The sequence below is a fragment of the Coffea arabica genome, chromosome 2e (assembly GCF_036785885.1).
Source record: "Coffea arabica cultivar ET-39 chromosome 2e, Coffea Arabica ET-39 HiFi, whole genome shotgun sequence".
NCBI lineage: Eukaryota > Viridiplantae > Streptophyta > Magnoliopsida > Gentianales > Rubiaceae > Coffea > Coffea arabica.
This window is the reverse complement of record NC_092313.1, coordinates 26,568,927-26,580,717: the sequence shown is the minus strand read 5'-3', so window position 1 is coordinate 26,580,717 and position 11,791 is coordinate 26,568,927. Positions and strand designations below refer to the sequence as shown.

The 11,791-nt window shown below is 37.1% G+C and overlaps 1 protein-coding gene across 1 annotated transcript; it reads right to left on the bottom strand.

Moving 5' to 3' along the window:
- Positions 1 to 9,143: 9,143 nt before the first annotated feature.
- Positions 9,144 to 11,534, bottom strand: LOC113732198 (thioredoxin-like protein Clot). The gene is made up of 2 exons (XM_027257856.2): positions 11,176 to 11,534; positions 9,144 to 9,567 (listed from the first exon to the last, which is right to left on the bottom strand). The coding sequence occupies exons 1-2, from the start codon at positions 11,318 to 11,320 to the stop codon at positions 9,314 to 9,316; spliced, it is 399 nt and encodes a 132-aa protein (XP_027113657.2). The 5' UTR covers positions 11,321 to 11,534; the 3' UTR covers positions 9,144 to 9,313.
- Between the last annotated feature and the right edge of the window lie 257 nt (positions 11,535 to 11,791).

The window sequence follows — 11,791 nt, the reverse complement described above, 5'->3', positions numbered from 1 at the left end:
ATGTCCGCCTATAAAATTCCTGGGCTCTGACTATTTTAGGAAGTTTTGACGGTTTTCTGGCAGAATCCCTAAAATCCATGATGTAAACATCTTAAAAAGGGCAAAAATCTTCAACAAGCAGAGGACTTTAGATGGGACGAACAAGAGAAATACAAGATTAAGAATCAGATTTTTCTTCTAAAAATGCAAGCCCAGGTCTTAAGAATGAACAACAAAGAAACATTAATACAGTATTATACAGTACGTGGCGCTACACTAGTATCACATTGTGGCTCTGTGCTAATGCATACGCAGAGAAAAGAATTTACCGTCAAGCAAGCGAACGAAGATGAACTATCAAAAATGGCAACGCTTCCTCTATTCTGCGATAAAAGGAAAGAAATTTATGAAAGGGGGAGTAAGCAAAGCTGCGGTTTTTGTCGAATCATTTCAGCATTGTTTCCGCAACTAAAGCATGCTAGTAGACTTGGTGTCTCTATTGAGAACAGAGAGTAAGAAATTTGAAAACAGAGAGGCTTTTTTTATCTGGGATTATATAAAGATTTTTTCCTGTTTTCTTGCAAAAATTTTGATGACTTTATTTACAAGAAAGGCGAAAAGGGAAGGAAGGAAGGGACGTTAGAGTTACTACCTGGTGAGAGTGTGCTCTGGCGTGGTTTGCTGTTAGTCTGTTAGCAGCACCTCTGCCCCTTACCCCCGACTGTCATGCTATGGAATACATTTTTGTTTTTTGGTCATTTCCTTGGGTGTTGTTTCTGGATAGGATTTTTTACAGCAGGTTAAAGGGAATGCTTGGCTGTTGGTACAACTTACCTGCAGACGAGAGAGTGGAGTGGCGAAAAGTCGAAAACTGAAAAAGCTGAGCCAAGGTTCCAGCTGTGCAGGTTTGTTGTTGGAGCGGTGAATTGTGAATACTGATCAGAAGAAAGTGGAGTGGAGAGCACTGATGGATATGATATGATGTGTGTTTAATGTTGTGAAGAAGATTTTGAGTTTGTTAATGCAAACTGGGTAGTGTTATTGCAAAGGACCTGAGGTAGTTATATTAATTCAAGGGGCGGTTTGGTGACATTTCCAGTTACATATATATATGCTATGGAAGAAAATTTCTGGTAAAGATTGGGGAATTAAATTGAGGATTTACAGGTTGAGGTATTAAAGAATTTGAGTTCAAATTTCACCTGTTGGTTTTTATCTCTCACTATTTGTGAATTAGCACTTTCTTCCGTAGTGATCTTTGCTTTCCACTGATAGAATTTAAAATTTCCGCAGCTTGGATTGGGGGTCTTCTTCTTCTTTTTTTTTTTTCCCACTTCAATCCATGGTTTCTTTTCTTGACCCTACGGTGCTCCATGATTCTACTTGAGGCACTTCTCTTTGCTTTATTTTTCCTTTGTTTCTTTTCTCTTTTTTATTTTTAAATAATGCTACAAAAATTTGCAATCAATTACTTTTTTTGCATGGAATCACAGTGACCCTAATGTTAAAAAGATGCTGCTTAGTATTTTGTGCAAGTTACATAATTTGGTTGATTTGGTACCATTTAGCATTAATTTTTTTTTATTCTTAATTAGAAATAGTAAAAAGCAACATGTATCGGTGTGGCAAATTGGAAAAGAAAAACCAAAATATGAACTTTTTTAATAAGTAAATCAGCAAATTCTTTATACTCCTCAAATAAATATGGCAAAAAAAAACCTTTCTTCAACTAGTTAATGTGATAAACCCCTCGTCTCTGTTCCATCTCTCGCCACTCTCAATTTTCCAGCCATTTCTCCAGAAGCAACTGAACACAATCTCATCCCACCTGTATATTTTCTGCAGCTCCAAAATCCATCCTCAAAACTCTCACAAGACTCAATTTTAACGGCCTTAAACCCCTTAAAACCCCTTTCAAATTCACTTTCCATTCACCCCAAACAACCAGAAAGCAGCAGCCCACAAGACTAATTGCTGTTGCTGAAGAAGAAACTGAAACAGCCTCAGTTGCCACAGCTGCAGACCTTTCTTCTGAGGCTGCAAGAAGGCTTTATGTTGGGAATATTCCTCGGACTGTCACCAATGACGAGCATGAAAAGATTCTTGAAGAACATGGTGGTGTTGAGAATGCTGAGGTACTTCAGGAATTCAAGAATTTAAGTTTTTACAAATCAATTTCCATCGTGGCTGAATTAAGCTTTGTCGAGATTTAAGGTGTTTATTAGCAGTTGGTTATGTTGGAAAATGTAGCTTTAATTCTGCGATGGTGGAAGAAATGGGTCTTATATGATCTAAAATAGCAAATTATGGGTCTTTCGTTGGTTCAATAATGGTGGGATTTGAACTGTTTGTGGTTTAATTTTGTTGTATTGTAGGTTTAGTTCTGAGCTGAAGAGAGAAATTTGTAGGGGCCAAGGAAGTTGTTATGCATGCTAGTTGATTCGGTGATTGGTTTTATTTCCACCATTGTTGTCAATTTTATTCATAATTAAATAAATATATTCTTTCAAAATAATTATTTGCGGAAATTGATTTTTCTGTTTGCTTCAAGCATGGCACTCTTCTTTACCTCCACCAACTCTTTCGAAGCTTAAAATTGCATTTTCTTAGTGAATCAATACCAAATGCGAAAATTTAAAAACGGCCACAAAACTAGTTGTGGCTCTTCTTCTCCTTCAAATCAATCCTTTCACAAAATTTTGAACCATAAACCTGCCTTAACTTATTGCTCCAGTCAAGATGTCCTGTATTTCCTCAACCCCTAAATTGTGCGTATGGTCCCCAAACCATACAGTATCTTTTCCGTTGTGATCATATACACAATCCGATGCTCTAGATATTCCTGGCATTTTATCAATTTCAAGGCCGAGAAGAAAACAGGGAATTTAGGACCCAGACTATCCCACAAGATTTCAGGACAAACAAAATTGATATTGAATTAGTGCTACTGTATATCTCTGGGAAATAGTCCAACATCTTTGAGCGCAGCAAGAGATTTTACATGCTTCAAAGCATCCTGCAATAATAGATGTTGTGGTAGTTCTACTATCCCATAGGTCTTGTTTGAGTTTTGGTTTCTCTCTGTAAACTCTTCAGAATGCATTGGATCTATATTAGCCTAAGATGCCCCACCAGGAAGCCTACACATCAAGACTTGTGAGGTTTATGGTCCGTAAGGTCAACAAGAAAGTTGTAGAATTTGCAGTCACATGTTTTTAGGTGCAATAGAGTTTGATAAGAAGCTACTGAATTAATTCCATACTTTTCCCCCTATTGACAGGTGATGTATGACAAGTGGTTTGGAAGGAGCCGGCAATTTGCATTTGTGACAATGAAGACTGTTGAGGATGCAAATGCAGCTCTTGAAAAGCTAAATGAAACAGTAAGATTTGCTTTTAGATGTTATCTATGCAAGTATAATAAGTTTTTCGAGTTCCAAAATTCCAAGCACGTTAATTCCTATGAATGTTCTGTTAATTAGATTATACTCATTTGATATTCTTTACTCTGCAGGAGACTGGTGGGCCTAAAATCAAAGTAAATATTACTGAAAAGCCGTTGCAAACTTTGGATTTATCTCTTCTTCAAGCCGAAGAGTCCCAGTTCATTGACAGTCCACACAAAGTTTATGTGGGTAATCTTGCAAAGGATGTAACCACAGATAAATTAAAAAACTTATTTGCTGAGAAGGGTAAGGTACTTAGTGCTAAAGTATCACAGGTTCCAGGGACTTCTAAGTCCAGTGGTTATGGATTTGTTACATTCTCTTCAGAAGAGGAAGTTGGAAGCCGCCATTTCATCTTCCATTCTCTTCAGAAGAGGAAGTAGAAGTCGCCATTTCATCTCTGAATAATGAGGTAAACTATTTGTCTTAGTTAAGAGCATATGGATCTTGGGATATGGTCAGAATTCCACCATTTCACCCTAATAAGTAGAACTATTCCTAGATGTAATGCACTAATCTGAAATGGTATCACACTTTCATCCAGTTCTTTCATTAGATTTTTGTTAGTGTCCTTAGACCTATACTGTGTCAATTACATTACTATGTCACCCATTGTGTCATTAGCACTGTGCTATTGAACTGGACTAGCCCACTCCCTCGTCTTTCCAGTAGTGAACCACAAATGTTTTGATAGCACTGGAATTTTGTGTTACAGACATGCCATGCCTCTTATCTTCTTATAAAAAATATGGATATTCTGTTTTAGTGACTAATTAAGGTGATTCTTTAAGTAACACTGCAGCACATGAGTAATTTCCTGAAGCATCATGTTTGTGCTTCATGCGTAATCCTTCTCTTTGCATCTTTTGGCTCGTCTTTTGTTTAACATGCACATGATATAGTATAACAGATTTCGTGTTTATAGGACCATGTGAAGCTGTTGACTTAATTCGTGGATGACTTAACACCTAGAAGTAGAAGACAGTAAGGAATGAAACTAGCCATCAGTCCAGTGCTGTTGGCTACAGTATTGGGGCTCAAGCCCATGGAGAAAGAGTAGGGACTTGATAGCTCATTGACGTAGATGATGGTAATTTTTGTTGGTAAGTTGATGAGAATTTCTTTTGTTGTTGCAGTTCTCATCCTTCGGTTGCAGAGGATAATACAGTAGTGATTGCAGATCCTTCTCCCAGCAACCAGGGAGGATTGAATGAAAAACCTGGCAGAGATAGTACCATTCAGGAGCACCCAGATATTGAAATCATGCGTGATGCTGTACATGACTTTCCAATGGAAGACGCTCCTATATGGCCAGATCAAGGCTATGACGTGGAACCTGACAGAGTGTTGGAGGAGCAGATCATGAAACATATTGAAGCCAGCAGTCCAGTTGTTGAGGAAATATTGGTTTCTGGAGATCCTTCTATACCATTACCTCAAGCTGAAGAACCACAATCTGTTGCTTCAGAGAAGGCCCATGAAAATTTTAATCTAGGCATTCCTTTTGGTGAGTGCACCCTTTAGATAACACATTTAATTTACAGAATAGGACGTAATGTTCAATTCAGCCTATTTAATGCACGTTCTTTTTTTTATAGGGTATGCATCACCTGGACTAGCAATTGGATCAACACCTCCAGTTGAGCAGCCAAGAGCTAAGCAGAGACAAAAGGAGGGGATTTTTATGACGAACAAACTGTACTGACTAACAAGTATGGTTGATCTTTTTACCCACAGGGTACTTATGTAGTCTGCTACTGTTTTTCACATATAGCATGGTGACATTTCAGGTCTTAAGACTCCAGTGATTTGCTAAGGTAAAAAAAGGAATTTTCATTCTTCTAATTTGGACATGTGGAAGTCACAGACGAGATTGAAAAAGGACACAATCTTTCTTGAGCCTTTAATAACTGGTAATCCATTTGGAAAATGTTTTTCCTTCAACCATTAATTCCTGTGTGCAAGTAAATTAATTGAAAATTGAAATTTGTAGGATTATCTGCCAACCTGGTTAGCATTTACAAGAAAGAAGTTATTTCTTCGAAATGTCATTTAGTTGGCTCAGGGGAACCTCATCTCCAAACTAGAGAGCACAAACACTGACACCTGGAGGTGACAACGAAATGGAAATTGAAAATCTTCGCAACTATGAAGGTCCTTCCGGTGGCAATGTGATGTTCAATATCTTGCCTTCCCCTAATAGATTTGTTTCTTCTCTTATGACGTCCATGGCTTCTCCAATCAAAAGAGACGAATCCACTCCGGCCTCTACAAATTTTGGTTCAGAGCAGGATTGGTTAGAAACACCTATTGGCACTGATGTACTGACTACCCCAGATTTAGCAGCATCTAGTGAACTCTTTGGATCTGATGTGGAAACTCCAGCAACTCTTTTAGGCAGGGCGCTAGAAGTGGAGAATACTGTTCTTTCTGACATCCATGAGATGTTAAATTCTGGCAGGGTATGCTATCTACCCATTCATCTTCGTGATTGTAAATTTTTATTGTAACATTCCTCCCATTTTTTGATTGAGTGGCATTGCAAGTCTTTTTATATTCCATACCTTGTGTCCAGTTATTCTCAAATGTGGTTGTGTTTTTCCCTTTTTCATCTTTCCTTATTTATGATATCACTTCCACATTTCATTTCTCATGTTGTTAGCTTCTATTGTGAATATTCCATGCCAACCAAACATGATAGTATCATGTTCAAAGTTTGAAACTGATACTACTACTAGAGAAAATGGGTAGTGTAGCTTTGATTGTTTGCAAAATCAGCTATGCATATTGCTGAGGTTTCATCTAACTGGCCTTGTACACTCATTGCAGGACTTGAGCTTCCTAGAACAAGATGAAAAAATTACGTGGTGGTAAGCTGAAAATTTTCCCTCTTCTTGTGAACTTGTGATGCTAGTATCTAGTAGTTTTAAGAATCGTGTTATTTGCACTGCTATTCCTTCTGGAAACCTTTTTTTTTTCATTGATATTTTCCTTGTGGTCATTTGTACATTGCTTTGAAGGTGACTTCGAAACTCATAAAGGAAAATTTTCTGAGCTAATTGTGCCTGGCTGACGTTCATCCACAGGTAACAAATTTGGCAATCCTTCTGACTATAGGGTTAATGTAGAATTATTCAGATGCATCCTTGTAAGTTCAATTTCTTCCTCATCATTTTTTTTCTTTTTTTTCCCTTTTAATTATAAATTTTGGCTGTTCAGAGCCAGTTGATTATATTCACTATGCTTCGAATTATTTTACTAAAGTTCATTTTCATGGGTTTGAATACTTAAAATTGTGATACAAGGTTTCAAACTGCATGAGGTGAACAAATTGAATGAATTTTAAAATTCAACCAGATTAGCTTTTTTATTGCAATATTGAAGTAAAATCATTTGACTCTTCTATGTTAGAATTAGAATGATGGTTAAGGATGATCGGAGTACCTTTTATGATGTGTTGATTTTGGTGCATCAGTATACAGTTGTGTTTCATGAAGGCCTATGACTATTAGTGGATTCGGATTTAGGTCAGAGGCACACAGGAAGAACCTTTTTCTTTTCTACTCTCCACTCTTTTTTGTCTACTGTTGATGATATTGCATATTGACCATTTCTTTGCGCTGTACCAACATTTGAAAATTTAAGTTTACTGGTTACGATTTAATTGGTGCAACTAATGTTCCTTAATTTGCAGTAAACAATTGGACACCACTGCTGTATAACGTTTCAGTCCAGGTCATTAACTGTGCTCCCACCCATCCTCCCTCCTAGCAAGAAAAGATACGAAAAAGAGAAGCAATGAGTACACTGGTTGCTGCCAACATCATTTTAGACTTAAAATAGGTAGGCATCAGTAATTGTAAACAATCGCCACCTTGTTTCTCCAGTTTGTTTTCTATGTCATTCCGTGCATAAATTGAATAAACTCTCTGTAGATTTGTCCTGAAATTTTGTGGTTGTCTGAGTGTATACATGCACCTGTCTGATGTGGTCGGTGAATCTAGTTCCAAGTTTCAATGCTATGTAGAGTTGAAGAAGCAAGTCCAGCATTATTAGGATTATTAAATTTTCATCAGAATTTGTCATAATCTTTAAACTCATCCAGTAAGTAAAGTCCTTGTCCTTTTGTAAAGTCGTTGCCTTCTAGAAACTAAGATAGGGAAGTTCAGATGGCTGAGGTTTTCTCAATCGTGATTGCTGAACAGTCTTGAACTGACAGTACAACTTCTGCCAATTTTGCATTCTATCCTTCCACCATCTTGTAATTAGTTGATAGTTAAAGGCATAAAGCTACTTGGAATCTTGGATTTGTCTTCATGAGGCTGAGCCAATTGGAACTAGCACTCAGAAAGTAGTGATGGTGATATATACTTGATATTGCGTTCAAATATGTGGAGTTTGCAAAGAAGTCTTTTTTTTTAGTGGGATTGCCTCCATATATCTGGCATGCCATTTTGGTGGTCGAACTCTTGTATCAAACTCTTGCTGGCATTGTCTTCCTGTTCATTGCACCTTTGCCTGAATTGATTTTCAGCACCACCTTTTTGTTGATTGTGATAGAGAACAACTAACAAAGCTGGGCTTCTTTGTACGACAGATATTGGATTGTCTCAAGCTGATGAAGCACATTCCTGTGAACTTAATGAAGAGTTTGATACATCTTGGCATGCAGCAGATGTGCAGAGGAAATGAGATGCAATCGGTTGAGTACTGCCAGTCCGAGGGTGAGGATGGTTGCCGCAACTTGGCATCTGAAGGAGAGCTTGTATGGGCTGCTTGGCTTGCAACATTTTATGGCTCTACTATTCTAAGATATTAGCTTCTTGCCTTTGCTGTGTATATTGTCAATAAGTTTTGTCCGAGGGATGACTGCTCGTTATTAGGACAAATTTTTGTATATATAGTTAATTATGAGAAATTGTGTCTGGTATGGGAAATCCTGTGACGGCTTCCAAAATTTCAGAAATTCAGATTCTGGCAATTACACAGCCAACCTCCTTTGATTACCTCATATTTTACCCCTTGAAGTTGTAGGATTCCAATCTGAGATGTTACTTTTAATTTTCTCGAGTCGTAAAGAGCTTATGTTTTATTTGAATGATTTAATGGCTAAATGGTTCTGTTGGGTCATTAAAATCATTTAGTTTTTTCATGTTTGGTGTTTTAGTTCTGTAAGGTCGGCCAACTCGGACGTCACATTTTGTTTTAGTTCTTTTCATCTTTTGGTTATGTTAATGTTCCTACTCAATCAGATCAGAGAATGGAGACCACAACAATTTCTGATCCACTTTCACTTTTCTGGCTCAAGGGGCACAGCTTGAAAGCTCAAATAGTCTGAATCCTGGGAGCAGTCTACAAGATAGGTTGCTTGCTCTTGTTTTACCAATCTTTATTGCTTTGAGTATATTGCTTTGAGTACGTAGATTACTAACGTAAAATTGGATGCAGCCGGACGGAGTATCTGGCACTGCCTCAATATTAAGAAAGACCCTACTGCAATAGATTAGCTACACTCTTCAGTTGAAACAAATTCCTTGCTGGTGGCATTGGGCCTGCGTAAATTGAATACAGGTCCTCTGCATGTCTGCAGTATATTACATAGACAACCTGCAATTGCACTTGAGCTCTGAATCAAATAATTCCACTGAATTTCACTTCCATTGTTCCTATTTAGATATTATGGTATGCATAGCCCAATTGAATTAATCTTCCACAAAGATTGATAAAAACCTTATTTTATCAGTATTAATCTTGCTGAAGCTAAAGATTAAGTGTTGATCCCAGGCTGTCACTTTAGAGTACAGTAGATTATTGATTTTGGAACATCTGCAAGAGATTGCATAAAGCCTATCTCCCATCAAACTATCATACTTTAGAAAACTATAAGATTTAAGTTGCAGCAACTAAGGCATCAATTTTTTGTTCAATATGAGCCTCGTGATCTTCAAGACGACCTTTGATTGCATCATTTTCCCAACGGACTAGCGTAGGAACTCCTCTAAGCTTGAATGTTGAGTTCACCCTCCAGGGATGCTGAGGATTTCTCCAAGTTGGTCTATCTCCAACGTAAGCTCTCAAAAGGGTTATGTCATCTGATGACACTTCCAGCTTCTTGTATATCACGGGCTCAGCTCTCACACAATCTGCGAAAAGAAGAAAGAATTAGTATGTACTAATGAAATACAGAAGACCGCAAGATGGATTAAAGCGTAAAGGTAACTGATAAATAGGTGGTTTATTTTTCTTTATCCCTGGCACTCAAAAGTATTCCAAAAAAGAACGGAAATAGGCCAAACTAAAGCATCTAGAAATAAGCTTTCCATACATAAATTCAAGAGAAGGCACATATGCCAACCAACAAGAGAATTGTTAGAATACTTCAGGAGTGCAGAAAATGATTGAGACCCCCAACCCCTAACCTACTTGTGCGCAGAGAAAATACCAATTGAATTCAAGGAGGAAATGAGAAGAGGCGAAAAGGCGGTTGCAAGGGAGCAAGACCAATACAGCAATAGACTTTAGTGATTTTGCTAAGAACAAATCAGCTTACTGATTTCTGAAATTCAAAAGGAACGTGTAAACATCAATACCGTACATTAGTGAATACACCCATAGATTATATTGTATGCATTTCTGGCAAATAGATTACTTGGACAAACATGATAGCGTATAACACCCAAGGAATCTGCTAACAACCTAAACGGATGGAACATGTTACATAAAAGGTATCCAAACAAATGTGGGAAGGTTTTAGTATGCCAACAAATGTGGACCAAAACTGTTGGTAAGTGAATGAAGCCGGAAACTTCAATGAGACAGTAATATAATGGATGAAATCTTGGAGTTTGATCTTAGTCAATGTCCCCCCATTCATAGATTCCTATTCAGGCTGAATCTACTCCATGAAGTAGGGCTATACCTTCAAAAAATTATAACCAAGAAGGCAGTGATGAAACTCATTAATTTTCCCAGGCTAGGCTTAGACTCATCAATAGACTGATGAAGATTTTTTCTAGCAGCATTTCATTGTCTTACCAATCCTTAAGTGGAAAAGTTGAGTTAAATCAACATAGCTGCTAGACAGCCCTCCAACTAAAACGGCACTAAGCCAAGCAGTTCAGAAAAAGGAGCAAGCATCCATGCAGTATTAACAGACAGCAACAGATTTTGATATTTCAGTTGCTAAATCATCAGGAACCAACTTAAGATTACTACATAAGAGATACAGTAAATAACTAGGCATTTTGATAGTGAAGAAACCATGTTGAATCAAGTCAGATGCTGCTTTCAAAGCAATGCACTTCAGGTCTATACAGTTTCAAATCCACAATTAGTTTCTAAAACTCCAAAAGCTACCTCATTTTGGGATTTTAGTTTCCATTTAGCAATTTGCTAGAATTGGACTATAGAGAAAGGTCATATCACAAGTCACAACTGCACTATATTTATCCCTAAAGAAAATCAAATCAATTCCAAAGCACCCAAACTAGATCATCCCTTTCCCTCACTTGCAACAATTGACTGATTTTCTACAAATTGCACCACTACATAAAACTACCCTCCGAAATACTTCTCAAACTTAAAAAGAATTGGAAACGAAGAAAAGAATAGAAAAAGGAATACATGCAAACAAAAAAAAAGCCAAAACTGCAAAATTAGACAACGTAATAAACCATAAGCACGAAAGACCAAATAATTTTGACATGTGAAGAAAAGAAGAGATTTTCTTGGGGTTTGTATTTCAATTTTACCAGGGCACCAGGAAAGAGAGGTGGCAGGGTCTTTATCAGCCAAGAAAAGGATGAGATTGGCTTTGTAATTTGGGGCTTCTGCTTTGAACTTGTCAAACACCACATCAAAATTTGATAAGGTGGCATCCAACACCTTCATTGGCATTTTTTTTTCTCCCAATTGTCAATTGCTTTCCCCAAAAGCCTTCACTGTGTGTTGTGTGTGTGATTTTAAGGATTTTTGAGAATCCTAAGGATGATTGATATTTATGAGGCCATATTTCCACATTTATGCAACTTTATTTGTTTCCCTTGCCAGCAAAGTTCCGTGCCAACCCTCAATTTAGTCTGCTGTGTTTCACTCTTTTTATTCTCCCGTTTTCCAGGAAATTACTTTTAGTTTTTGTTAGTGCTGCAAACGAATGAACCGTTCGCGAATACGAGTTCGTTCAATATCGAACTCGAGTTGAGTTCAAACTAATCAAGTCGAATTCGAACTAAAAAATATTAAACTCATTGCGCTCGATTATATATATTTTTTATTTTAATAATAAAATTACATATATATTCCTAATATTTTATTATTTATTAAGAAAAATTAGTATTTTATTTATTTTTCAAAATAAAATAATTATTT

Coding starts and splice junctions, on each gene's coding strand:
- LOC113732198 (XM_027257856.2), bottom strand. CDS start 11,320: ATGCCAATGAAGGTGTTGGATGCCACCTTATCAAATTTTGATGTGGTG. Junction 9,568..11,175: donor CTCTCTTTCCTGGTGCCCTG/GTAAAATTGAAA, acceptor TTCTTTTCGCAG/ATTGTGTGAGAGCTGAGCCC.